Consider the following 26,606-nt stretch of genomic DNA (forward strand, 5'->3'; position numbering starts at 1 on the left):
AAATCAAATTCTGAGCCCGGTGAACCCGAGGGTAGAAAACCAAGACTTGTCACTCCGGTAGCAATCTGCTATGACTCCTTGGTATCTGCTTGCAGCCCACCGTGAGAGAGAACTGACTAGCTGTTAGTGAGTCGGTAGCCAGGCTTTGCTAACCCATTCGGGGATCTCCGCCCGTAGACTTTTCCGAGCTGGTGTCCATCGTCCATGGTCCCTCGTGTTGTGCCGTCAACACCGGACAAGCTTTTCAATCCACTGACCTTACTCCTTACTAGGTTACTAGAGGGTATGAAGATTCTGCAGAACTGTGCTGAGCTGTCAGATGGCGTGAAATGAGATCAGCTCATCCAGTCTCGCCCAATTGCCCTTGATGGAGTCCCCCTCGGATCGTAGAGGATATCGCGCTGGAACAACGCCCGAAACTAATCGAGACTTTACACACCTTGGTACCTAGCTTTATTAGATCACGCACTAGATAGATGTCAGGAGGTTGGCCTCTTCCTACGGTGAGTCTGCCAAATTGATGAGTGGAAAGTATGTACCAATTACACGTGGTCCAGCTTATCAGAACCTTCATTCATTCATCCTTCTCATCAGGATTACCCTGCGTCAGGCCCGGGGTTTGTGCTGCATTGTGTGTTGTGATCAAACCGATACCAACAACGTGGTCATGACGAGCAATGCAGCAAAGGGTGAGGGGGATTCCTGTAGAGCACCTTGTTGTGATGAGATGCAGATCCAAAGACGGTTAAATGTCGGAGGACTGACACCCTTGACTCGAGTTTCGGGTCGAGTGCTTGAAGTCACAGGACTGGGATATCGCACCAATGACTGGCATCGAGGGGCAACCTGGTGTTTCTCGTCTCCGACCTACTATCGAAGCGTAAATGAATTGACTTCTGAGGTATCCGGCCAGTAGGCAATGCGAACCCGAGACTGTCGGTGACCACCTTTTGAGAATTCTAGGTATGATGATCATGGTGATGCTAGTGTTAAAGTGCTGTAGAAAATAGATCTGCTGTAGACTTTACTTTGGGTTGACAAGATGGCTGAGGGTGGCTGGCAGTCTATCTGCACATAATGGACACCTGTACTCCGTAGCAAGAGCATACAGACAGCGACTCCGTACTAACGAGCATTGTGAACATGTGAAATAGGGATGTCAATTCCAAGGGATCGACACCATGACAATGAATCACCAAGGACCTTGGAAGTTGGAACGGTGAGTACCCCGAACTGTGCTGGTCGAAGCCATTGAAGGTATCGCGAAGCTTGAGAGGGGAAACGACCGTTAGCCTGACCGGTTAGCGGAGATCCACCGAAATAGGCCGGGTCCCTGATACATGACGGTATGCTCTAGTGTCGACCGCTAGCAGTAGCCTGGCTTTTAGCCAGTCCCTGATTTTCATCTTTTCTTTCTTTTCGCCTTGGCCTGGCACAGTACGGAGTACTACTATAGTACAATGCCGCTAGTGCCACCGGTTAGTGAAGAAGCTGAGAGCCCTGAGCACTGTCCCTTGACCAGAGCCCGGAATTAATTAAATTGTTGCCCCCTCCCTTCAGATCCCGTGGTGAAGGTTGCCACCTGGGAAAAGGTTTCGGTTTGTTTGCGGCAAAGCTGCGTTGCCTTGCCCTGCATGCATCGATTGCATCCCCTTCATGTCGAGGTCAACCCATTTGTAAACTCGTCGTGTGACAGGTCTCCTACCCACTTATGAGGTAGATTTTGCTTATCTCGAGGAGCAAAGAGAATGGAAAGAAAAAGAAAGGGATTCGACCCATAGCGCTAAGTCTTCAAAGCTTGACACGGACTAAAAATTACCGACGGCGTCGGTTGGGTCCCCATCGTTGAATCGCGTATTCGGACTAAATCACTTTCGAGTTCGGGTGTCTTCCATCACTCCTATCTACCAGTACACTAGCAGCGCTACGGAGGAGACTGACCCTGATTCTTGAACCACTCAGGGGTCCAACCGGAGTAACGGACCTCTGGGCGCGGACATAGAGTACCCGTGAGTGATTTATTACTACTATGACCATATCCCGCCCTTATCATGATGATAATTTTACTCCGTATCGTGGTTGACATGTACGGGAAAGAAGGGGGTGCTACTGTGCTCCATCATGATCCAGCTGGTGCCCCCTTTTTTCTTTTGGTTCATGGGCCGACCCATCTGACTGGCTGTCATTGTTTGGTACTTGTTAGGATTTGGGTAGTATTGTCCTCCCCGACACCGAAGGGATGGACGGACTTCCTATGACGTCTGCGATATCCCTGAGAACCACCAACCCGCATTCCTCGACCCCGACTTTCTTGGTATACAGACCATGTGCAACACATGGGGACAGTCAGGCGGCCTGTCCAAATGAAAACCGGATGCAGACGACAGACAATGTGCGAACTGATGCTCAACCCCGCCCCTTTTGGAGCGAGAGAGTGATGGTGAAAGTCTGTGACGATGATGTCTTTCGATGAGGTCATCAGCCGAGATGCCAATTTTGGCTTTCAGTGCGCCGCCGACAACCGAGTTGCTCCCGGAGCTGAGAATGTGGATTCCTCTACGGAGTAGTATCTATTATTATTGTTGTTTGCTGCCTGGTCTGACGGTTTCCACTTCCCTTAGAAACAGTTCGTCCATTCCCGGGTTAGCTCGAGAGAATGGAGCCCGTGGCAGCCTAAAACATATGCCTGTTCCCTTTCTTGTCTTTTTTGGGGCCTTGGCTGTTCGGATTTGGGTGGATATTCCTTCCAATTACATGGAGGTCCCCGGTTCCTCTTCATCTACACAGCTGCCTAATGCAGTGCATTGTAATTTCCAGCCGATGAGTCTGGTGTCCAATCAAAGCAGCGGGGGCTCCTTGGGATGGCCGGGTTCGAACCTTGCGTCATTAGGCCCATGGCAAAGGGCTGCTAGATAGTATATCGCAGTCACCTTACTCCGTTCAACAGTCTACTGATCAATTTAAATCTATGGAGCCTAGGAAGGGGCTGCGGTTATTAATTCACGCACGGTAGTCCATTACACTGCTGTTCATTGGCTGGGTACTCAATCCTGGAGAGTATAGTGCTCTCGTATGCCGTCGGGATACCCCTGCCCACTACAAGCAGTTATTGTTGGTTTCATCTAATTAGAGACATGATTTGAAAATTATAGTATCCCCATGACGCCCATTTCAGCTCTGTAGCCCTCTGCTTCATTGGCCCGTTTCGTTCGTTATACTCCATACAAGCTTCCTCTTCTCCCCGAACGGGTCGAATATAATTGAAATGCATCACGATCTCTCCAGCGCATCAGCGCGCGCTTTAAGCACCAACATAGCCTCTTGAATCGACCTCGTTAACCGATGAATCTTCTCCATCTCTCGCGTCCGATTCTTGCCCGCAATCGCCACCAATCTGCGTACCGTTTCCACCTCCGCAGCCTCCATATCCGTCAGGCCCCGCATGTGACGATCCCCACTAGTATTCTCCAAATGTTTCCCAATATTGCAGACCTTCGTGACGGCCTTGACAAGAGGTAACATAAAGATCATATTCGACGTCAGCCACGACGCATTCTCCGGTGTAGCACCTTCATGACCAAAGACCACATCCATCGCCTCCGCCCGTCGTGTAAATTTCTTCAGACTCTGTGCGCCCTGAGGCACCGGCGCCACGTTCTCTGCCCAGTTAAAGTCCGGGAGCTGCATTATTTCAGATTGTCCGTTTTGGTTGTTGTCGTCGTCGTGTATGCCATTGCCATTGCCATTGCCATCACCGTCACTCTGCCGGGTAGTCTGTCTCATCCTCATCGCCTTCCAGCTCTCATACATCATCAGCTCGTCGGGTGTCAGCTGAGCCTTGGCCACACTCTCCGGATCTCTCGTCCTCTGTGTGGCCAGTTTCAACCCCGTAAAGAGCGCAAGACTGTTGCCTTGCTCGACCACCTTGGCGAGTTCCTCTAGCTTCGTACATGTCGTTTCCAGGTCGTCGGTGTCGGTAGGCACGGGCAGGATTCTAAACTCCTCGCTTAATTGCGCGATATTGGTTGAATATGTGCCCCGATTGTGTGATTCAACATGATAGGTTTTATGCTCTTCCATGGGGTCGTCAGGAAGACGCACCCCACGGAGCGGTAGTTGGTATTCCATCCTCCTTTGAGATCTACTCTATGTAGGTGCTGGATTGTTAGGGCCGGGTCTGAATGGGCACGACCTGAGAACGATGACAATTTCTGACTCTATCGGGATAGTACCAAATTGTCCGTGGCAGGATTTCAACGGCTCAGATTGATTTCGTGGTCGTCAGAATGCAAGTTGTTCAGGTCCTGGAATATCTTGCCGGAACTGTAAGGTGGAAGTCACGTGCATGTTCCATGATCTCTGCATTCGCTCACTTTCGAGCCTTTGGGTTGTGTTACCAACCTTCATTTTGGGTTCAATGAGATTGTCTTTTGTTGAGAGTGTAGGAAAGAAATAGTTCTGAGTACTAGTCTCGGCTAAAGACTCGCTTAGCATCGAGTGAATGAATGATGACTTTCTCAACGAGTATGTACAGTGTTTGTTTTGCTTTTCTATTATTTTCTTCCAAATCATACATAGTTTAATCTGGCCTCTCAGCTCGGTACTCATTTACAACGGTGATCTAGAGCTGTTAGAGGTGTTGTCTCTTGATGATATAGATCTCTATTCATCTCATACTACCGATAGTCGTTGTTCAAGCCTTACAATCAGTGCTCTCAGCCTGAGCTCCTACCTAATGCCAGACCATGCAATTTACACCATTACCCTTTGACGACAGACAGAACGCCAATGACTTTGAAAGGCTGTGTAGATCGTCAGACTAATATTATACCTACGAAGTGATCACTTGATCATCGTAGATTCATTCTCAGACCTCCTAGATGTTAGATGATCCTCCCTATCAAAGAGTACATTTAGCAGCTCGAGAGCCGACCCTCATACCCCGATAAACCTCCAATAACAGCAGAGTGGTATAAAGAGCCTAGCATGATGAGCCATGGCTTCTACATAACTGACATACCCCGGGCTTCAGGCTGTCCTTATAACTTATACACTGTCTGTTGTCATATCGAGAGAATATATAGCATGCTATTCATGTGAACGTGAAATGAAACTGACTACTCTACTACATCAGGTTCAGCGTTGGGGCCATGATGCCCGTTGATACTAGTATTCAGTCAAATCTGCCGTGCTTAGTTGTCCGTAGGGATGTAATCGATATACGTACGCCGTTGGGTATATTGTCTGTTGATGGGATCTTTGTTATTTGATTTCTGGGCTTGGCTGCTGGAGGGAGGTATGTATAGGGTGGAGGTGTAGATGTGGATTTGTGTTGTGGTTTTGTACTCAGATGGAAAAGGTATCTACTGTGAATTGTTGGAATGCTGGGTCCAAATCTGTTGGTGGGAATGATATAGTTCACCTAGCTTGTAGACCTCAGCGTCATTTGAACAGTCTGGGTTAGTCATAACCAATGTACTCAAGATTAATGAACGACTATATGTATGCGATAAAAGTATCGTTGTAGTTGATATTGTACATAGGTGCCACCAAAATCAGTAAAAGTAGCCGACCGGGCGCCAACCTTTTCCTAATATACACAATGTCTTGATCCGTGACATGTCTCGTCGTATACCTGTTTTGAACATATGCATATGTCGATGGTGTTGATGTGACGGTGACAAAAGTCGACCGTGACGGTGAGTGTCAAAGATAGTAGGAGAGTGTCCGTCAAAAACAAAAGAAAAAAAATCCCAAACGCCAGAGCTCCACGCTTGAATGCCGCATATATGTTTCCCGTATTGATCGCCTTCCTTCCCGGTAGTTGAAAATATCGAATCAGTGGTCATCATCTTCAATAGATGCATGTCCGTTGCCCGTTAGCCAAACGCGCTTCCAGGGACCACCCTCCGGCCCGTAGACCGCCTCTCGATCTTGACGCATGCCCTCGAGAACGCCCACAATGCCCCCACTGCGCAAGCGCTCAAGCACCACGTTCATGCCTTGCTTGCTCTTCAGCACAGCATCCCGGGTGCGGTTCAACCCAATCAACTCAATGGTGCGTTGAATACCCGCCGTGGACAACGAGCTGAAAAGCCCCCGTTTGGGAGCCTCTTCCTCGTAATCCCCCGTGTGATCGCTACTGGGCTCAGCCTTCTTCCGACCGAGCAACTTTCCTTGTCCGAACCGGGAGCGGAAAGTGACTGTGGTCCGCACCGTGGTCTGCTCGCTTCTCTTGTCATCGAGAGAAAGCCCTTCAAGCGTGTCGAGCGCGCCTTCGAGCGGCTGGCGCTGGTAGAATTGCTTCTCCACCACACTCAGGATTCCAGTCCATTCCATGTTACGCGATTCCGTCTGCATCCAGCCCTCTTTGGCGTCGACAATGGTCGTTTCCAGGATGTAGCTCTGGCCGGAGTTGTCCGATCCACCAATGCCCTTGGGAAGCAGCTTGAGGATTCCCGACGGCACTTTGGACTTCTTCAGATGGAGACGGGTAGTGTGGAGACGCTGGGTCGAGGGATCAACATAGCGGTCAATGACATCGGTGGTCAGGACATGGCGAGAATAAGGGTTAGGATAGCGAAGGAAGTAGGCCAGCGACACGGCCGGGAAGGAGTAGTCGTAGGTGAAGACATTCTCGAAGAACTTCATGATTGCAGATGATTCATACAGGCTGGATTGATGGATTGAGACAGGATAGATGGGGGGCAACGGGGGAAGGAGGAGGGCGCTGAAGCTGGGGTGGCGTTGGGGATGCTGCTTGTTTAAACTGCTCGCCTGCTCAATCGCCTTTCTCAGTGGCCGGACGATTCTGCCCGAGCCTCCGAGTCGAATGGGAAGAATTTCTGTCAGCTTCTGGCCGCTCGCCGCTAGTCCCGATTGGTAATGCGGGGGCTGCGGATGGTCCGTTGCATCATCTGATTATTCGTCTTCCTTCTCCCTCGCCAAGGCCCGGTCATACAATCCACCAGAAGTATACCTTCTAATGTCGTCCACTGCATATCCATATACTACCATGTCCTATGGATGCCTGGTGCGCTGTGTGGCAGCAGTATGGCTGCAGATCCCTCGTATGATTATGACCCAGAGTATTTCTGACGTCAACATCATTGGCGAATTGAGAAATGTCACCCTACATCACCATCCCATCCTGACACCGAGTACTCCGTAGTGACAGGTGATAACTGAAGTGCCCCCTGAGAAAAAGTTACTAAGCTTTTCAGTCCTTCTTCTAGTTACGGCCGATTATATACCTTAGTAGAATCGGCCCTGCCCTCGGATTACGGAGATTCATCGTCCCTCTTGAGACATATGCTACGTCTCGCGACGAACTTTCCTCATAACACAGGACATTATGACTCTTGCGTGGCCCTGCACGCAAATGATGGTTGGTACAACTAGGCGCTTCATGCATATGAGCTGTCTACGAGTATGACATATGCCTGCAACCCAACACCCTACCGACAGGACCGACAGGGATGCTGTGGCTCACAAGATCGCGGACCGAGTTGTCTGGATTCATTCTCCACACCACTTCGAAAATCCTTCTCACCTAGCTTAGATGGACGTTAGGTGTGCGGGTCGTTAGACCCCATTAGTACGATTTTACCGCGGATGAACCCCCTCACACTATTGCTGAGCCAACACTCCTCCCCATCGACTAGGTCGGTGGCTGCTATTGTGTGCTCCATGCAAAACCCTTCTGTCAAAGCATAGTGTCTTGTTGTGCCAGCATTGCCACCACTCGAAAGCGGCGGCGTGATCCAGGCTGGGCCTCCTTCCCCTTCCGCAAGGTCCCTCCGTCTGAAGTATGGCGTTGTAATGCTGCCCTCCATTAATTCACCTGCTGGGTTCACCAGGAGTACTTCCGCCTGCTCTAGTAGAGAAACGATTCCCGACCGAAGCCTTGCAGCTGTGTAGAAGTCGCGGGCTGTAGTCTTGTGCGTCGTGAATACAGACGGCGCTATGCGTTCGGAATCGATGTAGACACGCCATACCGTGGTTTGAGGGCTCGTTTCGGAGGGAAGTAGAAGGTTCAGGGGATCCATCAACGTTGTTGGGTTGATCTCGACCTCGCACGTGCCCATCTTATCCATGACAATACGGAGGCGCCATGGTTTGGTATCATCCGGGATGAACGTGTCAAGATATTTGGCAAATTGATTGGTGTCTTGTTGCAGAAAAGCCAGAGCCTTTCCCCAGCCAAAACATGTCGCCGCATTTCGGAGCCGCGCTTGGTGATAAGGGAGGAGGTAGTACGGTGTACTGAAAGGATCTGTTGAGGATTGTGCGGCTCCCTGCTTGCCCACAGCCACGAGCGCCGGATCGTAACGTAGAGATGATATGATTTTAAAGTCCGGGGGAAGCACAATTAATGACATTGTGGCCTTTGTTCTTGTCGGAGCAGTATTGCGACCGAGGGTAGTATAAGAGTACTGTGGGTAGGCAGGCACTGCAGCGGATGCAGGATTTGTAGGCTGTACCTAGGTAGGTTAGGTGGTGCACTAGAACAGGGAGTATGTTAAATTGGGATGAGCAATTGATGACAGGATGAGCTATCCAACGATCACTATCCAGCCGGAGCGAGACAAGCTCCTGAGTGCCTCGCAATCATAACAATCCGCATGCTCGCGCGGTGACCGATGATGCGGTGGAGCAAACCAGGAGCTGACGGAGCATCCCCTTGCGACGAGTGTGATTGGCCCGACACAGCTCGGAAAGCCCGCTGCGTCGCCGGAACCTGAACATCGTAACGCATAACTTTTCAAGCCGCATCTCTCCTCGCTCTCATCCAACCCCAAGAAAAGCTGTCCGCCTGCCGACAAGCTCTTGCTCTACCTCCCCCCGGACCGTCCGTTATCACTGTCGCCCCCAATTTGACTCGATCGTCTCCAGGGTGCTAACTGATCTCGCTGTAGATTATAGGAAAAGCGACGAGAAGACGGGTTCCTCTGTCGGGTCATCATGTCGAGCCAATCGCCCTTCCCCCAGCCAACGAAGAACGTAGTTCTTGATACGGCTTCCCTTCCCGCATCCTCATCGGCATCAGTATGGGATCGCATCTCGAAATGGGTGTCGGGAAACAAGGCCCTTGTCTACACCATTGCCGGTGTTGCTGTGGTCGTGACTAGCGCGGGTGTCGTCTACTACCTCAACGATACGACTCGGACTACTCAGGCTCCTCCCGCAGAGAAGAAGAAGAGCAAGAACCAGAGAAGAAAGGAGAAGAAGAAGGCAGAGGAGGAAAAGAAGGCCAAGACTCCTTCTGTTCAGGATGGTATGTCAATGAATTAATGCTTCGCGTCTCCAGCCGACAAGCATCTGGCTCTGTCTGACGATCTTCTAGAGCCAGTGACGAAGAAGGTGGAGGAGTCTTCTGAGGATCTCCCAGAGGTGGATGAGGAAACCGTTGCACAGCTGTCGGAAGAGGTTGGTCGTTGCTCTCCCTGATGGAGATTGGGGCGCAAGTGCTAACCCCGGAGTCAGACAAGGAAGGCGTACGCAGCCAAGCTCAAGGCTGCCGGAAACAAGGCTTATGGTTCCAAGGACTACAACAAGGCCATTGAACTGTACGGAAAGGCCATCCTCTGCAAGCCCGATCCGGTCTTCTACTCCAACCGTGCCGCCTGCTATAATGTTCTGTCCGAGTGGGAGAAGGTCGTCGAAGATACGAGTGCCGCTCTTGCCATGGACAGCGAGTACGTCAAGGCCCTGAACCGGAGGGCCATTGCATATGAACACCTAGAGAAGTACAGCGAGGCTCTTCTTGACTTCACTGCGAGCTGCATCATTGACGGCTTCTCCAACGAGATCAGCCGCGTTGCTCTCGAGAGACTCCTGAAGAAGGTTGCAGAGAAGAAAGGAAAGGCCATCATCGAGGCGAAGGGCAAGAAACTCCCTAGCCCGACCTTCGTATCCAACTACCTCCAGAGCTTCCGCCCCCAGCCCCTGCCGGAAGGTCTCGATAAGTCTGCTGATCTGAGTGAAGAATCTGGCAAGGGTCAACTCCGCAAGGGTCTGCTTGCCATGGCTTTGAAGACCGGTGATGGCTATGAGGAGGCTGCTGCTGCCTTCGAGAAGTCTCTCGAACTCGGAGATTTGGGTGAATATGAGGCTCTGGCTCTTAACCTGAGAGCCACCTTCACCTATCTCGAGGGTAACGCCCAGGCCGCCCTCTTGGACCTCAACAAGAGCGTTGAACTGCAGCCGTCCTTGGTCCAGAGCTACATCAAGCGTGCTAGCCTGCACCTCGAACTCGGTATGTTAAGCCCCGTTTTTTTCGGTGTACGCCTTGCTGACAGATCAAAAGGAAACAAGGATGCCGCTGCCGATGACTTCGAACTCGCCATCACCCACAACAAGGATGACCCGGACATCTACTACCACCGTGCCCAGCTTCATTTCATCCTCGGAGAATTCGCCGAGGCTGCTAAGGATTACCAGAAATCCATCGACCTCGACCGCACTTTCATCTACTCCCACATCCAGCTCGGTGTTACGCAGTACAAGATGGGTTCGGTTGCGTCCGCCATGGCTACCTTCAGAAGATCTGTGAAGAACTTTGAGGAGGTTCCTGATGTCTACAACTACTACGGTGAACTTCTGCTGGACCAGCAGAACTTCTCCGAGGCAATTGAGAAATTCGACAAGGCCGTGGAGATGGAGAAGCAGAGCAAGCCGATGGGAATTAACGTTCTGCCTCTGATCAACAAGGCGCTTGCTCTGTTCCAGTGGAAGCACGATTTCCAAGAGGCCGAGAACCTCTGCCAGAAAGCCCTGATCAGTAAGTTTTATTGCCGTTCACCGTGAAGCCATGATATTGGATGCTAACCGATCGAAGTCGACCCCGAATGCGATATTGCTGTAGGCACTATGGCACAGCTTCTGCTGCAGCAGGGCAAGGTCTCTCAGGCTCTCAAGTACTTTGAGCGTGCTGCTGAACTTGCTCGCACAGAGGCGGAGATTATCAATGCCATCTCCTATGCTGAAGCAACCCGCACACAGCTGGAAGTGCAGGAGAAGTACCCCCAGCTTGCTGCCCGCCTGCAAGGCATGGGTGCTGGCTTCGCCCCCCCTCCCTCCTTGTAAACTGAGTCTTGACATCTCCTTTCAAGAGTCAAGACACCAAAAGACGTGTATGACCTAATCTCTCACTCATTTTCTTCTCTCTTGGATTCTAATGGTTGAAGAGTTGCAGGCGAAAGCTCATCTTCGCCTGATCGGCTCTGGTATGTGCATGGGCGCCTGAGCTGTTCATCTCTGTGTGTATTTACTATAAGGATTTTTTTTTTTTGGTTTGATGTCCGAGTTTCTCTTCACCGATATACTGTCTATCTCCTACTTCTGCTGCGACCGTGTTTTCTTTTTTGTTCCTTTGTTTTTTTTTTTTTTCTTTTGATATGATGCTTTTTTTTTCATGTTTGTCTTCCAGCCCCCTCAATTTTTCTGGCAGGTGCACACTGGGCTGTTTTGTCAAGAAATGCGGACATGATGAGAGAAGTCTGCGGATCGGGAGAGACATGCTCTTTATCTGGGATGTTAGGTCGTGGCCGGGAGAACGAGCGGTGTATGTATGTACCATAGTATAGGAAAGCCAAGGATGGGACGGATAGCTCCTGGGCAATGGAACCTAGTGTTTGCATTTCAATTTAGGGAGGGGTGGTGGTCAGTGAAGGGACTACTAGTCGTCTCTGTAGTGAACAATAACCCACTAAGGTACTCCAGAGTCCGTCGTCAGTCAGTCACTGGATCGCAGGTGACCAGCAGCTCCGGTCCACCTGACGGGAGCCCCCCACTCACTTGCCTATCAGTGATCGCCGTTCGCCCGCATCGGCGTCATCCATCCTGTTCCGATCTGTTATCGTCTCGACTCATCTACTCCGTGTCTATCTACTTCCAGGTGTTCTCCGTCTGTGTTGTCGCTGTTACATTCACTACGGATCGACTCACCCTTCTGAAGTTGGATATGGTCTTTGTTTGAGTCTGTTGGTTGTCTTGGCCACTGCTGTACAAAGGCGCTTGAACCGTTACACCCCTTCCTCCTACTTATCAGACCAACCTTACCCCATACCTCCTACGGATCAACGTCTCTGCCTGATTGACATCGCGCCTGCCCGCAGGCTGTATTTCAGTTCTCCAAGCTGCTCCCAGAGTTTCACTTTTGGGACTTTCACTGCGGTACGAATCAAGCTAGCCACTTCGTATGGGTTCTGGGTGCCTGACTGCGACCGCCTGTTGACCTCAGGCTGATTCCATCGGGTCGGTCGTATGCTCCTGCCCCTCCTACCTCTCCTACCTAAGCTTCCTCGGGTTTCCCCGTTGTCCACCTCGTCAGCCTTCTGTCAACCATTTCATCCCTTCTCCTGTCTCCCTATCTCGACCTTCCCTTAATCTTCATCGACTCATCTAGTTCAGAAGGCTCCGCACTGGTTTGCGTTGCTGTCCCCTCCCCCTTTCTTTCATTCGTGCGCCCTGAGCAGGTAAGTATTCGATCAGCGTCAAGTGCCTGGCATCTGACCTGCGCACCCAAGGCGCCATGCGTTGGCATCCGACACTGATGTCTTATTTTTATTCGATTTAGACTGGGCTTCTGAAGATCGTTCTTCTATCTGTCTGCTTGTTACAACATCAACATGCCGGCCACACAGGGTATGTGTATACCTTGAACTAGCTTGAAATGGGAAAATGGTTTAAACTGATACTTTGTTCTTCGTGTAGCTGTTGTGACGCTCCACCCTCTATCCCTCTTTGATGAAATCCCATATCGGTCCCTAGATTTCTTCCCTACAAAAAACGATGCCAACATTGGTCGGGCTTCTAAACGTGAATCAAAGAATCTGATTCCCGCCAAAAACAATGGACTGTTTGATTCTAGGGTCATGTCGCGCAATCATGCCAAAATGTGGGTATCCTTGGAGAAGCAGGTATGTGCGCTCTGCTGCTATTTCATTTGTAAGCATCGAGTTCTCGGGCTAACAGTCATCGACACTTGTTAAGATCGTCTACATTCGTGATGGCGGATCGATGCATGGCACTTGGATAAATGGAAAGAGAATCCCAGCCGATGAGGACACTGTCATCAAGCATGGTGATGTGGTCACCTTTGGATCCACAGTATTTCGTGGCACGGGTAAGACATCTCATGTTTTCCACTCAACTCAGAAAGCACAGATGGCTCATTGACCTGGTAGATACCTTCCCTCCACTTAAGGTTCGCTGTGAATTTGAGTGGTCCAATCCTAGGTATGTCCCATGCGGACCACCTCGCTTGGAAAGTGCTCACACTATGGACAGCCGTAGACCGGTACCTGCTTCTAACACGTTCTGCGTTCCTGATGACGAAGAAAGTGATGTTAAGCAGGATCCCATTCCTGTGGTAATCGCGTCCGAGAACGCATCTGAGAACGCATCCGAGGACGGCAACTCTGCACCCGGCTCAGATTCAGACGACCAATCAGTCATGGAGGTCACATCACCTTTGACATCTCCTCTGAAGAAGGATGATGCAGAAAGTTGTCATGTGACAGCCTCCTCGGATATAACTAGTGGTGATAAGCAAGCGGGTGGAGCAGGATCCGAACAAAGCCCTATCGATCTCGAGGGTGAACAACATGAACAACCTCTGGTGACTCCGCGAATGACCCCACCATCTGTCATAGATATCATTGAGGACCCCGGCAACACGGTCCATCATTTCAGCGACTTCCTTCAAGAGGCAGATGCTATGTCTGTGATGGACTCCGACGACGACGACGGCGATGAAGAAGATTCCAGCTGGGAAGAGGACGACCATGCTGGCTTGGACGATGACTTGGACTCTCAGTCGTCGTTCGAATCTAATGCTGTCGAATCATACGTAGATGAGGAATCAGTGAGACCCAACAGTCCTCGTGTTTTGGGTATCTGCGACTTGATAGTACCAGAGACAGGCTTTGCTGTGGAAGAAACAAACACGCGCTCAAATCCCGAGGCCGATGGTCCTCATTCTCAGAGCTTTCGAGGTATTGGGGAGAGCCTGGCCTGTGAAGCCGAACCCTATGGACCTGGATTATTGGCCATGGGAAACACTGCCCCAGACTCGCATTGCCAAGGTATGCGGCCTGCTGGAATAACAACGACTGAAGCTCCACCTCCGTCAGTCTTTCTACAACCCACACCATCGCCTCAAAGCAGAAAGGCACTGGATCATCCCGCTCCAAGCTTTCACAGTACCCCTTCTGTTCTTCCCATGGACTGGTGGAATCCACGAAGCACTACAAATACTGCTTACGCTCTGCATACTCCCCCCACCCCACAAGTGCCTTACGCTGATGGACCTTTCGTCAACAATGAATCGTTTTTGCTAGGCGATACTGCTCCTAATTTCAAACCTAGCACCGAGTCGGTCGCTGCGTCCACTGCTACGGCCATGGAGAAGAACCAGGAAGCCCCTCCAAATTATGGACCGGAAATCCAGAAGACGACGGCCATAGCATGGGAACAGCACAAAGTCTCTTCCGCATCGTTTCCGCAAGCACCTAGGCTCGAACAGGAATCAATTGCCGTACCAGAAAATAGATCACTGAAAAGAAAGGCGGAAGACATCGATGGTCCTTCTCCAGCCTCTGGACTTGATACTGCTGTTTATGACGAAGACCCAGTTGACATCATTATTTCGAGCGATAATCAGTCCCCGGGATGCTCTAACGAGGAAACCTGCTTTCCAGATGCTCAGCCACCTGTTCCCGTGAACAAACTAGAAATAACTTCTCAGCTGACCGATTTGGACATTGCGAAAGAGCCTCCGGTGGTTGACGGACCTGTCGGTGATGCTGATGTGGTTGAACGTCCATCGAAGCGAGCGAAGAGATCTACTGCGGGAAAATTTGCCAGCCATGCTGCTACGGCGGCTTTGGGGGTAGCCATAGGTGCTTTCGGTACTATCGCTGCGTTGGCATCGCTTCCTCCAGATTACTTCCAGTGAAGGGCATGAACAGCTAATGTAGGAGGGATTGATCACTTGCTTTGGAAACAATGCGTTCATACTATGAATTATGGTGTTTATGATCCACACACAGTGAGTGGTGCTATCGGCGTTCTCATACCATTTGCTGAATCGGGGTTTACCGGGCGCTTCTGCTCTTCTTTTGCTTGGTTGTTGGGAATGTCTCATAGCTGTTTTACTTTTCTAGGTGTCCTCATGTGCTTTATCGGCCTCGACGTGCAGCCATCTCCTGCAAGCTGGATGTAACTAGTGTTCTAGCAGATAATACAACCCGGTATTCGGATGGCTGTCTACTATTCCGCCCCAGGGTGGAGCCGACTGATGTAACCTAACCACGGCAGCAGCAGGACACTGCTTCCATGATCGATGGGCCGTCTTTCATTTCCAACCGGGGTCATCTTAGACCTTTCACCACCGCGGGGCCCATTAGCCCGACGGGCTGGTGACCGCCATGATCACAGCGCCGGAGTCTTTCCACGCCATCCTTTTCCGAATCTTCGTCTCTCCCATTCCGTGTGTTTTCCATTTCCTTCCTCTGGGGTCTTTTATCTTCCTCGGCGACCTATTAGGGAGGAGAGGACGATGTTCTACTCGCATAGAATGTAGTCGGGGGGAGCCCGGAGGACCCTAGTAGGAGTCAGGACTATCTAGGTAGTAAGTAGTAAGTAGTAGGGCGCGACAGGCCGCCGGGGAAATCAGCTGATTCGAGGCCATCTCGCCGCTCGGCCGGCCGGGTTGCCGTCTTGCCCTCTTGCTTTTCTCTGTGCAACCAGGCCTCGAGCACCCACTCGTCAACCGCCGGGGTCACATCCGTTTCCCTGAGTTGCATTCTGTCCGTGGTTTTTACACCTGGTGCTGGGTGGGCTCAAATCTCCTGCTGCTTTCAGCTGCCCCCCGATCCCAGCCCGCAATTTCGCCTCGAGTCGGGCAGGTTAACAATGGCAATGATAACGTGCCCTGGCCAATTCCAATCCAAACCCCCGTCGCGCGCGTGATGCCCACCGGATACTTGCAGGTCACCGACCATTGATCTTGCTTGGGCACGACTGTTGCCGTCGTCGATTCCTGCCTCACCTGCAAGCCACATCCTTGATCCTTTCTTTGTCAACAGTCACTTTCCTGCTTTCCTGGGCGTGGCATCCACCCGTGGCCTGGACGGAAATGAAGGGACCACATGGACCGCGTTGACACAATCCCAACCTTCTCTTTCGGTCTTTCCGATCGGCCCCTTGTCTCGTTCCGCTGCTCTTGTCAGCATCCTCACACGACGCGGCTGCCATCTTTTCCTACTAGTGGTTCCAGTAGGAGGGCAGTGCCTGCGGCAGGAGTATTTGGGTTGACCAAGCTCGTCACCTTGACTGCGTCATCCCGTCCCTTTCTCAACGCGGTTCTGTTTCATATTATGAGCAGGGATTCATATAACATGTGACCAATCCGCAGGCGCAGCCCACCCCGAGAGCGTCCTGGGACACGGCGATTGGTTCAGGCAAGGGAAATTCATCTCCTTTAATGAGAACGACGCACGATCAGTAACCGAAAGTGGAGAAGTCACCGCCAAACTGTTGCGCTGGGATTCCTATGACTCCCATGAGAACCGGATGCTTGCATGAGAAGGAATGGACCGCCATTTACGAGGCACGGAAATCACAGATTGCCAGAACACTATCTGATCATTCGGTGATTTTAGTCTACTTTCATTTGCCCCCCATGGCCCCCATCTTTTATGGCGCTTGTCCTCGTGTCCTCGCTGTTTCATGGCTCTGTCACACTGTACCATTGTTCGCAGGCTTACATCAATGTTCCCTTTCTCTGGTTTCGATCACCTAGCCTTGTTTCTCTCTATGCCTCAAAGGAGGACTGCACGAATTTGAGCGAGGCACAGTGTTGCGCAGCCGTGGTCTTGCTTACGGACACATGAGGAAGCTATGAGAGACAGGCGCTTGAGAATAAGCGAGTGCGTAGCTCCGAGAGGGCCCCGAAATTAGGCCACAATTTTCAACTGTATCCGATGTTGCTTGAAGCGCACTGCAATGATTGGATGGACAATGGGCAACGATGCAGTCTCCTGCATGAAACACCCAAGATCTATACCGACCTACATGGAAAGCTCCTTGAGGTTTGAGTCGGGGCTTACGGACTAACGTCCCTAACTCCGGATGGCTACGAGTTCGGTGGCACTACATCGTCTAGAATACCTCTGGAACCGCACTCTGAGCTATCCATATCGCACTCGCGTGTCGCGCTGCGCCTATCCGTCCTGGGGGATTGAGGAAAAAGGCTTGAGGCCCACCTCGCATTAATCGAAGCAGCCGATGTGGAATGCTTGCCGAGCTAACCGACGACTGTTAGTCAGTCGCGTAACACAACTCGCCGTGGCTGCCATGCTTCTGGTCTTGTATTCCGCCGTATCCCCATTTCCGGCTTGCTTGGTCACATACTCGCATTGCTTTAGCTTTGGATTTATTTATTTTCTTTTTTTTTATTTTAACTAACCGCAACATGCACTCGTAATCACCTGCCCGGACACGCAACCCTGATTATCAAGATCCAGCATTGTCCGATACGCTTGAGCAAGCCTTGCATCTAGGCACCTGGTCCGGTTAGCAATGACCGGCACAACGACCCATACACTGGACCCGGCCCTATGGATCGAGAGTGGCTACAGGTTTCCACCAGTCCGGTGTTCTTCTCCAAAGGCTATGAGGTATTGACACGTCCGACAGGCGCAGCCCGCGTCTGCTCAGGTGGACTGGGGCTGATTATGCGGTCATTTTATGATCCTTGGACCATGCCGCACCGTGCGGCCTCGTGTCATTGGTGCGGCATACGAAAAAAAACAGCTGGATGTGACCGATTCTTCGCGCCTTGGTTTCTCTTCGGAGTTGAATGCTGAAAAATGATTCGGCATGGCTGATACGAGATCCCCTTGACTCGAGACCTGGTACCACAATCCATGGCTGAGGGGTCTTACAATTTCCGTCCACCGCGAGGCCACCGTCGGTACTAAGCAGGGAGCGGCCTAGTTTGGCTGCAGCCATGAAAAGGTTGCTTTTTCTCTCTCTCCGTCTCATCTCCTGCCTATCTGGTTACTGCTCTGGTTCTATGCCTCACGGGGGATTGATAAACCAAGCGGCCCCTCCATGGAAAAACATATCCGGCCTTGAGAGATAGCAGGATTGACTCGGCCTCATCTTAATCCTCCGAACTCCCTCCTTCACACCTACTAGGATCTACCTCTCAACATAACCTACCACCCCACTACACGATACACAGTGTTATTGTTTCCCGAACCCATGTCTGCACAAGCGGGATCAATGTATCAACGAGATCCTGGACATACCTCCTGTATTGGAGGACGGACGGTTATGACATGCCGGAGCTGCGCAGGAAATGCACCACGGTCAGTCACTTCATCATCAGGCCCCTCACGTCACCACTGACGCTAATGTGAAGCAGTAATGCCGTTTGCAGCAGCTGCAACGGCCGCGGATTTAATGTATTTATTTGTCCCCACTGCAATCCAACAGCTGCCGCGGCCGCCATCAAGAGTACTACTAGCTCCTCGCAAGGGACCACTCCTGACTCCTCTGTGCCTGCGTCCCCAGCGTCCCTGAGCAGAAGTTCGTCCACGCTGTCATCAGATACCAGGCACATCACAGCGTGGAGGCGGTCTGGAGACGGCGATGAGAGCTCTTCAGGCGGGCACCTTGGGGCGAGATCCAACACCCCACGGACCATATGAGGTGCTATGAAGGGCCAAGGGCGCTGGTTGTCCTTGTGCTAGTCCGGGTCTCGGATCTCATTCAATTCTTGCATTTGTTATACTTTGGCACCTGGACCCACGGGTGAAATTGCTGGAAATTTCGGCGAAAACGGAGTCGCGCGGGAGGTGGTTTCAGGGGAGCTTGAGACCCAGGGAACCTTGCTGACTTCTTGGTTGCAACACTGAACGCTGTTTCATCCTTTCTCCTCACTCATTCTCTTGGTCTGCTTTTCTGGGTGGTTTGGGATGTATTGATAATCAGATACCAAATGGGAAATGCCTGTGATCGTCCAAGCCCACTGGGGTGACGTCAGTCCACGGGGGCAGATCCCCCGAGTTTCTCCTCTTTGCCCCTCTCGATTCCAGTCCCTTGGATCCAGGGAACCAACCCACGGTGCCTGTCGGATATCCCGACCTCCGCGGTTTGACGGCATATCCGACCATCGGTAATTGGAGACAGGCGTCCCGGAGTATCATGGAGATCCCTTCCCCCGGTGACGAATACTGCCCCGACTCTATAACCCTATATGTAGGCGCCATGGCCCTCCACCATTCTACACGGTCTACCAATTCCACAATCTTTCGACTAAAGTGTCTGATACGCTATCCATTCTGCCAGCATGGCCTTGTCCTTTACCGAAAAGCCCCCTCAGGGGAGGGTCCCCTACGCCATCCCGCAACTGGAAGGCGAACGGATCACGATCCCCGGCAGCAAAGGGGCTTTTCGCATTCTGGCTTCGTCCCAGCAGACCAATGGTCTCATGGCGGTCTTCCAGAGCGGCGCCGTGCTGTCCGACGCCCCGGGATTTCACTATCACAACCACGCGCACGATGTCTTCTTGGTGACCAAGGGGGCCTTGAAACTATGGAATGGCGACCAGTGCCGGATCATGGGCCCGGGCGATTTTGCATATGTTCCTCCAGTATGTCGCCTTGCGCTCTTTTCCATCCGAGTCTTTCTCGGGACTGACTGGTGATGGCTTTCTAGACGGTCGTCCACAACCCGGAACTGCTGGGGCCACATACCGAGACATACGGCGTCGTCACCCCGGGTGACTGGGTGGACTTCTTTCGATATGTATCCGAGCCGTACGATGGAATACTTGTCCCCGAGGATGATAACCGTGACCTGAAATCGCTGTTGATTCCCAAGGTGATGGCCGCAAAGCAGGACTTTGATGTGGTGTTCCAACCTCACTACCAACCGCCCGCGCTCGGGGAGTGGACCAGCGATGAAGAAAGGCTCCCCGAGGCCCCGCAACCATACTTTTTGCGCGCCAACACCGGTCCCAAGTGGATGCTGGGGGGAGTCATGTCGCGGCCATTTATCACCACCCGCCAGAGCAGTGGCGTCTGCGCCATTTCCAGCATCGAATCGTCCCATACTTACGGTGACACCTTGCTCTCCAAATTCATGACCTTCCAGTCCGTGGATCACTGCCTGTGTGTCTTGGAGGGAACGTTGACGGTCCGCCTGAAGGACGCCCCCGAAGCGACTTTCCGCGAAGGCGAGACGGTGGTGATTCCCGCCGGCCAGGCGTTTGCCCTGGGGTTTGCTAGTCGGTACGTGCGGGTGTGGTCCTTCACCGATGGCGATGGCATTGAGACCTTGATCCATCGGTTGGGTCAGCGATTCGACGGCGCTGTTTTGCCCGACCAGGCGCCTGAATGGGACACGGTGGACGTTGAGTCGGTAGCGGGGGCGTTGGATGTGACGATCGAATTGTAAGACAAGTGGTGGGGACGGGCAGGGTGGGGGAGGATGCATGGGCTAGCGCGGGTGGTTTCCCCATGATGTGATGACGACTATTGATACCTAATTCGTAGTGTTCTACTTGTTCTAATCCCTACATTAACTGGAATGGTTTCTGCCTGGCGTGGACGAAGTAAGAACTAAGCAAGCTCCTTTCTTCATTCCCCGCGGGGACCCCGCAGCCCTTCGCACGTGACGCGACGGTCGGAATTCCCGGCGCGCTTGGCTTCTCGCTTTCTGTCCATCCCAAGACTCTCCAAACTAACTCTCCCGTCTGGATTCCCTCCTGTCCGTCTGCTCATCCCACCTTCTATGATCGCTCTCTATCCATGTGGTCGCCCCCCTTAATGGAGGATTCGCCCCCGATTCACACCACCCGGGATGACTCTCTCCCCCCACCGCGGGCCAAACGCCCCCGGGCGGCGCAGGCATGCGACCGCTGCAGAGCCAAGAAATACAAATGCGACGAGCAATATCCCTGCTCGCATTGCAAGAGTATGTCGCGATCCTTGCTCTAGCAACTTGCTAATCGCCCATAGAAAGCCAACTCAACTGCGTATATCAAGGGAACTACCGCCAACGCGAAAGCAGCAGATCTGCGCGGTACGCATACCGCTCTCGATCTAGATCTGTACGGGGCTCGGGATTGCTACTAACCCGTCGAGCAGATATGTCGCGGATCTAGAGCGCAAAGTCGAGGAGCTGACGGCCAGATTGCGTATGGCCGAGTCGGAAATCACCTCCCAGCAATCTCCACCGCCGCAGAAGGTCAAGGCCAGCACCGGGACGAAACCGGTACCGCAAGTGAGCATCGAAGTGACCCCTCTGTCGCTGCCTCGCCCTGGTTCCACTCCCCGCGAGGGGCCACCATCTATCTACGACCACCATGACGAAGCGGGAGAGTCGGTAGGCGATGAGATCAGCGAACTCAATCACCATACCAACGGTATCGAGTTTCATGGTAGCACGTCCTCCGCAGCGCTCCTCGGCCATCTGCAGAAGGCCCGCGAACCCCAGCAACCGTTGGAGCGACGGGACGCACCTGCCGAAGAATTGGGGTATTCCATCGTCTCGACGCTGCATAACTCGAGCTTTTCGCCCTCGGGCACTGGATCCGCCCAGCCCTTGACATTGCGGGAACACAACTATTACTTTGAGCAGGCTCACGCGTTTATTAACGGCTATTTCGAGAATATTCATTTCATTCATCCTCTCATTGACAAGGAGGACTTTTTGCTGCGTGCGCACGATCTCTGGTTCAACCGGAGTCTTCAGCCTGAGCCGTGTTTTGTCGCCTTGTATCTGAGTATTCTGTCGTTTGGGGCATTGGTCCGGGTCTGGGATGAAGAGCGACTCGGGGGTCTGACCCGCTTCGAATGGAGTAGGAAGTTGTTTCGTGAAGCTCAGATGTATCTCAACTACCTGCAGTTTTCGAACACTTTGGATACGGTGCAGTGTTTGTATCTTATGGTATGGGGTTATCCTCTTATATGTAGGATGCGCCTGACCGTGTCTAGGCCAAAATTTGTCAGAATGAACTCAATCCGAACCGTGAGTATCTGTTTGGCGCTTTGGCTCTCGACTAATATTCGATGATAGTGGCGTACATGTATTTGGGTCTGGCGATCCGGACGTGTCTGGCAGCTGGGTTCAATCGCGAGGTGCGGAGCTCGACGGAGCAGCGCTCGGGCTGGATATCGAAGACCTGGTGGTAAGTCCGAGTCCTGCACTGGGATCAAATTGCGCTAATGTCAGCAGGGGCTTGTTCTCTTTGGAAATGTAAGCGTGGCCATCGCATCGTGTGCGACCATGATCCTAACCTCACCAGTGAGATGAGCTTCTCAGTGGGCCGGCCAGATACTTTGGGCATGGATGAGTATCACAACCGGGCACTTCCGGAAAGAGACGAGTCCGAGTATGCCATCATCCCGTGGATGGTGGATTTTGCATACATCATTCGCAAGGTTTCGGTGCAGATCTACCATTCGCGCATAACACTACAGGAGAAGCTTCATCTTGCTCTGCAGATTGAAACCGAGTTGGACCGATGGATGGCGAGACTACCGGACCGGATCAAACCAGACGTTCTCCAGCGATCCACAACCGGGGCATTGAGGGATCCAAAATGGGCACGCAGACAACGTCTGGTTCTCGGTATCCGTAAGTGCTCCGATCCTCCTCTTGTCGTCCCCACATGCACTAAACATACTCTCACGAAAGGCTATTACAACGTGAAGATGCTCCTCTTCCGACCCTTCCTAAGCCACTTTACGCGCAAACTCCGACACACCCCCATGGAACTCGAAGAAACCATCGTGAAATGCCTCGACGCCGCGATGAAAACCATCCAGGTCATCTACGACATCTACCGTATCCACACCTTCTTCCGCTGCTGGTATGTCTGTCCTCCACCGTACTCCCTCTCCCCATCTAACATACAGCCTCAGGTGGTACAACACCACCTACGTGATGTTCGCCACATCCACCCTCCTCCTCCCCATGTCCAAACGCGGCAGGTGCGCCGAAACCATTCCCCTCCGCCACTCCGTCGAAATGGCCGTCGAGATCCTCGAAGCCATGGACGAATCCGTCGTGGCCCGTAAATCCGTCGAAATCATCAAACACTACCTCCGGGAATTCCGACCCGTTGACGTGCAGACCACCCCCACGAATAGCAGTACTAATGACGAGACGACGATCACCGAGTTTGCAGATCCCAGTTCGACTCACTCGGGGTTTGATATTCCAGTAAGCTCCCCCACCATCATACCCCACTCCCTTTCCTCCTCATTTCCATGCTTCTATCCTGAGACCTTTGTTGTTGACCTGGGACTGTAACAGGAGTGGGCCTACGGATTCGGATTCCCCGATTGTTCCTTCGAAGGGATCGCACGGCTATTTGATGATTTGGGGGGTCTTCCGATGCTAGATGGTTAGTGTATTAGTACTCTTTGCTTGGACTCTTTTGTATTGGGTTGATAGATGGGTGGGGTGGGTGGGTTTATTTCACTTGTATATATGTTTGTTAGGTTGATTAGGTCAGGTTAGGAATGTTGGAATAGATGATTTATGGGTGCTGGGTTTTTAGGCCTGTTGGTCCACTGATCGAGTTTTGGATGTGTTAGAGAAAGCGCACAGAGAAGTTATTCCTTACTCTATATGAAAGAGTCCATCTCATCAATTAAAACCTAACTCCTAATCTTCGTTTATTTCCCACTGTACGTAACCAACTATAAATGTGAACTCTTCTTACTACCAAATAATCCCGAATTCTGCGCCACCACATTCTCCACTTCCTTGATAGCATCGTATCCATATATCCACGGTTGAACCTCGGGACAGGTCCTATATTCTGTTAGATATCTATGTCCTCCAAAGGTGAAGGGGAATTTTGATCAAAATGATGAGGGGCATGCATACCACCGACTCGGAAACGCCCCCTTCAGTTCCTTCCCTAACTGGGATAGGAAAATCTGGTCTCGTTTCTCTTGCTCGGGGCCGTTGGGCATGTGGAAGTCGTTTCGCTGTTTTTATTTCTTTAGTCAGATGGATTTTGCTTTGGAGATTCAATAGGGGTGGGGAGGTTGGGGAACAAACCTGCTTAAATGTTTCTCGGACGATTGCTTCGCCTCTGGATTTACGCAATTTCTCGTAGAGGCGGAGGATGTCTGGGAGGTCGGATTTGCGTTTCATGTGGCCTAGGAGACTGCCCAGGACGGCGCCGTCTTCCAGGGAGGAGTTGGCCCCTTGGGCGAGGTAGGGGAGCATGGGGTGGCAGGCGTCGCCGCTTGAGGGTGGTTGGTTAGTGCATGTGGTTGTGGTTTAGGAGGGGGTGGGGTGGGGTGGGAATTACATGAAGACGAGGTTGGATTTGTCGTTGATCCAGGATTCCATTTCGGCGTCTGAGGGGGGTGGTCAATTGTTATGGACGGTATTTGGGGGGAAAGGGTGGACTTACGGTGCATCAGCTTCCATTTATCAACGCCGTTGACGTAGCCTAGGAAGCGGGTTAGGCTGGAGCGGGGTTAGTTGTATGCTTTCTCGGGTGTGAACTGGGGAGCATACACAGGATCCCAACCCACAAATAGTCGCATCATTTCCTCCAGTGATCCTGCCTGTCTTGACACTCCTGGGGGCAAATCATCTGGCACCAGGAGGACTATGTTCAACATCTTCCCACCCCGTAGGGAATAGCCTACTGCATGTGCGCCAGGTCCGATCCAGAAATGTACTGTTGGGTTCTCGACCCACGCTTTCAGATCCGGGTCTGAGATCTGGTCTGCTGTTAGGACAATTCGGTACGCCAGATCGCCCGTGGGAATAGGGTCATCTTTCTTCCCGCCAAGGCATTCCCGACAGCGAGACCAGAGCCCATCTGCGGCGACGATCAGATCCCCCGAGATGGACTTGCCCTTGAGGGTGGTTACTGTAGTAGTGTCAAAGTTGATAGAGTCGACCCTCTCGTCAAGATGAAAGGTTACGCCTAGCTCCTTGGCTCGTGCGTAGAGAGCTTGTTGCAGGTCCACGCGGTGGAGGTCAATGAATGGTGCAGTGTACTTGGCGCGGATATTCCGATCAAATGACTCCTCATGTGCGAGCACTTCGCCTGTGTATCGGTGCACCGTCAAGGATGTGGGTTCTGCTGCGTCTTTCCATAGCTTTTCGGGGAGCTTCCAGTGTGAGAAGAGGCGGGAGGCGTTGGGGGTGATTTGGAGCCCGGCGCCAACTTCTGCGAGCTCTTTGGCCTGCTCGAGAACTATGACGGTGTGACCGGACATGGCGCAGGAAATGGCGGTCGCGAGGCCACTGAGGCCCGCGCCGACGACAATGATGTCGAGGTGGGACTCGTTACGGCTCTACATTCTGTTAGCATTATTCCTAAGTGTTATGGTACAGACCTCGGACAAAACGCACCATTGTCGATGTCTTATCGTCCCTCCAGATAACGCTATTGAAGATGCCCATTGCGACAGGAGCTTCGGACGTACAATTGCAGGGTGTGTAAAGTTTCAGGAAAGGGAGAATCCCCCCTGCTGCTCTTTAAATGTAGAGTCGTCACGCTGCGCCGGAGCTTCACTTTTTCCGCAGCCAGGCTCGACAATTGGTCCAGAACAGTTACTGACTCCCAGCAATCAGCTCAGCTGGGGCTGATTTGTAGGATCGCCGCGGAGAGCCGGCTTTCCCGAATGTCGGGTTATCCGATGGCGATGATGCGATCCGAGGTGCTGTTGCTTGTCATTCTGCTTGATTGGCTGGATACAGCTGGAAGATGGGGTGGAAGATCCGGAGATATTCAAAACCTGGAGAAACGAGGTCGAGATTGCCCCAGGCAGGTGACACAATCCCATCCGTCACGTGGGCCAGGGGCCTTGCGCCGTTTGGGAACTGCTGCCCCCTCCCCGCTTCCTGATCGCTCAGAATGTTGATCATGGCCCCCAAGTAGTAGCCCAGGTCTTTGCGACTTGAAGGTCTTCTGTCCTGTTTGGACTCACTTGCGGGCATTGGCTACTGAAGCTGGTTGCAAAATGCGAGATGGCGCTCACAATCCACGGAACTATGAACCTACAAATGGTCTGTGGCTATGGACCAGAAAGTACTCAAGGTAACTAGTTTACGCAAGGACCTCCATTCCTTTTGATGCTAATAAGGTTCGCCGGTTAGAATCCACCCAACCGCCATCCTATCCTGAGTCGAGAGCACCTGAGGCAGAATCCAAGCGAGCAACACGCAGACAGCTTGCACAAAGCTAATCCATTCCAATCACAAATGGGTTCTATCTGATTTTCAGAGAAGACGAGCTGAAGAGGCATGAACGCAGTCGGTGCTATCCGTGCCCCTCCTCATCCCCAGGCCTCGGCTATTCCAGTGTACAGGGCTTACCGAGCCCTGCATTTGGAGACGAGGTCCTTATGCGTTCATAGAGTGGACGAGCAGTAAGACAGAGGCATCCATGAAGCTCCTAGAGCGGGGAAGGCACAAGCTATGTGGTCATCATGCACAGACATGTCCATCCCTGGGGAGCTCCGACCAATACCACAGACGCCATTGATATCGTGGACGCCAAATGCTCACCAAATGTCATCATTGGCCTCTGTATACGACACCAT

General features: G+C 52.1%; 8 protein-coding genes across 8 annotated transcripts; 4 read left to right on the forward strand and 4 right to left on the reverse strand.

Moving 5' to 3' along the window:
• Positions 1 to 3,236: 3,236 nt before the first annotated feature.
• BO80DRAFT_423974 (uncharacterized protein) lies at positions 3,237 to 4,552 on the reverse strand. The gene has a single exon (XM_025719171.1). It carries the CDS (start codon positions 4,126 to 4,128, stop codon positions 3,271 to 3,273), a length of 858 nt encoding a protein of 285 aa, XP_025576387.1. The 5' UTR covers positions 4,129 to 4,552; the 3' UTR covers positions 3,237 to 3,270.
• Positions 4,553 to 5,422: 870 nt separating this feature from the next.
• Positions 5,423 to 8,624, reverse strand: BO80DRAFT_492667 (uncharacterized protein). Its single transcript, XM_025723784.1, has 2 exons — positions 7,602 to 8,624; positions 5,423 to 6,789 (listed from the first exon to the last, which is right to left on the reverse strand). Exons 1-2 carry the CDS (start codon positions 8,379 to 8,381, stop codon positions 5,839 to 5,841), a joined length of 1,731 nt encoding a protein of 576 aa, XP_025576388.1. The 5' UTR covers positions 8,382 to 8,624; the 3' UTR covers positions 5,423 to 5,838.
• A 146-nt stretch (positions 8,625 to 8,770) lies between these two features.
• On the forward strand, positions 8,771 to 11,501 carry tom70 (putative mitochondrial outer membrane translocase receptor (TOM70)). Its single transcript, XM_025716769.1, has 6 exons — positions 8,771 to 8,851; positions 8,919 to 9,277; positions 9,347 to 9,429; positions 9,487 to 10,258; positions 10,310 to 10,783; positions 10,841 to 11,501. Exons 2-6 carry the CDS (start codon positions 8,965 to 8,967, stop codon positions 11,086 to 11,088), a joined length of 1,890 nt encoding a protein of 629 aa, XP_025576389.1. The 5' UTR covers positions 8,771 to 8,851; positions 8,919 to 8,964; the 3' UTR covers positions 11,089 to 11,501.
• Positions 11,181 to 11,687, reverse strand: BO80DRAFT_37904 (uncharacterized protein). The gene has a single exon (XM_025716765.1). The coding sequence runs from the start codon at positions 11,579 to 11,581 to the stop codon at positions 11,273 to 11,275; it is 309 nt and encodes a 102-aa protein (XP_025576390.1). The 5' UTR covers positions 11,582 to 11,687; the 3' UTR covers positions 11,181 to 11,272.
• A 666-nt stretch (positions 11,688 to 12,353) lies between these two features.
• BO80DRAFT_423978 (FHA domain protein) lies at positions 12,354 to 15,452 on the forward strand. Its single transcript, XM_025719172.1, has 6 exons — positions 12,354 to 12,479; positions 12,581 to 12,648; positions 12,718 to 12,923; positions 12,997 to 13,129; positions 13,191 to 13,242; positions 13,294 to 15,452. The coding sequence occupies exons 2-6, from the start codon at positions 12,633 to 12,635 to the stop codon at positions 14,960 to 14,962; spliced, it is 2,076 nt and encodes a 691-aa protein (XP_025576391.1). The 5' UTR covers positions 12,354 to 12,479; positions 12,581 to 12,632; the 3' UTR covers positions 14,963 to 15,452.
• A 2,713-nt stretch (positions 15,453 to 18,165) lies between these two features.
• Positions 18,166 to 18,865, forward strand: BO80DRAFT_38170 (uncharacterized protein). The gene is made up of 2 exons (XM_025716856.1): positions 18,166 to 18,383; positions 18,437 to 18,865. The coding sequence occupies exons 1-2, from the start codon at positions 18,277 to 18,279 to the stop codon at positions 18,723 to 18,725; spliced, it is 396 nt and encodes a 131-aa protein (XP_025576392.1). The 5' UTR covers positions 18,166 to 18,276; the 3' UTR covers positions 18,726 to 18,865.
• Positions 18,866 to 19,366: 501 nt separating this feature from the next.
• Positions 19,367 to 23,533, forward strand: BO80DRAFT_433802 (RmlC-like cupin; the record flags this gene model as incomplete). Its single annotated transcript, XM_025720841.1, has 12 exons — positions 19,367 to 19,669; positions 19,735 to 20,471; positions 20,574 to 20,632; positions 21,039 to 21,102; positions 21,168 to 21,969; positions 22,017 to 22,050; positions 22,099 to 22,210; positions 22,328 to 22,659; positions 22,720 to 22,894; positions 22,947 to 23,247; positions 23,341 to 23,431; positions 23,529 to 23,533. 12 exons carry the CDS (start codon positions 19,367 to 19,369, stop codon positions 23,531 to 23,533), a joined length of 3,015 nt encoding a protein of 1,004 aa, XP_025576393.1.
• A 114-nt stretch (positions 23,534 to 23,647) lies between these two features.
• On the reverse strand, positions 23,648 to 25,783 carry BO80DRAFT_404175 (putative monooxygenase). The gene is made up of 7 exons (XM_025717670.1): positions 25,414 to 25,783; positions 24,565 to 25,355; positions 24,458 to 24,513; positions 24,353 to 24,401; positions 24,097 to 24,286; positions 23,920 to 24,023; positions 23,648 to 23,844 (listed from the first exon to the last, which is right to left on the reverse strand). Exons 1-7 carry the CDS (start codon positions 25,462 to 25,464, stop codon positions 23,730 to 23,732), a joined length of 1,356 nt encoding a protein of 451 aa, XP_025576394.1. The 5' UTR covers positions 25,465 to 25,783; the 3' UTR covers positions 23,648 to 23,729.
• Between the last annotated feature and the right edge of the window lie 823 nt (positions 25,784 to 26,606).

Source organism: Aspergillus ibericus (assembly GCF_003184845.1).
Source record: "Aspergillus ibericus CBS 121593 unplaced genomic scaffold BO80scaffold_14, whole genome shotgun sequence".
NCBI lineage: Eukaryota > Fungi > Ascomycota > Eurotiomycetes > Eurotiales > Aspergillaceae > Aspergillus > Aspergillus ibericus.

Excerpts from the sequence above, each read along its gene's own strand:
- BO80DRAFT_423974 (XM_025719171.1), bottom strand. The coding sequence starts at position 4,128 with ATGGAATACCAACTACCGCTCCGTGGGGTGCGTCTTCCTGACGACCCC.
- BO80DRAFT_492667 (XM_025723784.1), bottom strand. The coding sequence starts at position 8,381 with ATGTCATTAATTGTGCTTCCCCCGGACTTTAAAATCATATCATCTCTA. Across the intron at positions 6,790-7,601 it reads GGTTCATCCGCGGTAAAATC|GCGATTGAGCAGGCGAGCAG; the intron begins GTACTAATGGGG and ends CCACTGAGAAAG.
- tom70 (XM_025716769.1), top strand. The coding sequence starts at position 8,965 with ATGTCGAGCCAATCGCCCTTCCCCCAGCCAACGAAGAACGTAGTTCTT. Across the intron at positions 9,430-9,486 it reads TTGCACAGCTGTCGGAAGAG|ACAAGGAAGGCGTACGCAGC; the intron begins GTTGGTCGTTGC and ends CCCCGGAGTCAG. Across the intron at positions 10,784-10,840 it reads CTGCCAGAAAGCCCTGATCA|TCGACCCCGAATGCGATATT; the intron begins GTAAGTTTTATT and ends AACCGATCGAAG.
- BO80DRAFT_37904 (XM_025716765.1), bottom strand. The coding sequence starts at position 11,581 with ATGGTACATACATACACCGCTCGTTCTCCCGGCCACGACCTAACATCC.
- BO80DRAFT_423978 (XM_025719172.1), top strand. Across the intron at positions 12,924-12,996 it reads GGGTATCCTTGGAGAAGCAG|ATCGTCTACATTCGTGATGG; the intron begins GTATGTGCGCTC and ends ACACTTGTTAAG. Across the intron at positions 13,243-13,293 it reads TTTGAGTGGTCCAATCCTAG|CCGTAGACCGGTACCTGCTT; the intron begins GTATGTCCCATG and ends CACTATGGACAG.
- BO80DRAFT_38170 (XM_025716856.1), top strand. The coding sequence starts at position 18,277 with ATGTCTGCACAAGCGGGATCAATGTATCAACGAGATCCTGGACATACC. Across the intron at positions 18,384-18,436 it reads TGCGCAGGAAATGCACCACG|CAGTAATGCCGTTTGCAGCA; the intron begins GTCAGTCACTTC and ends GCTAATGTGAAG.
- BO80DRAFT_404175 (XM_025717670.1), bottom strand. The coding sequence starts at position 25,464 with ATGGGCATCTTCAATAGCGTTATCTGGAGGGACGATAAGACATCGACA. Across the intron at positions 24,402-24,457 it reads TAAATGGAAGCTGATGCACC|ACGCCGAAATGGAATCCTGG; the intron begins GTAAGTCCACCC and ends CACCCCCCTCAG. Across the intron at positions 24,287-24,352 it reads AAATCCAACCTCGTCTTCAT|CGGCGACGCCTGCCACCCCA; the intron begins GTAATTCCCACC and ends ACCACCCTCAAG.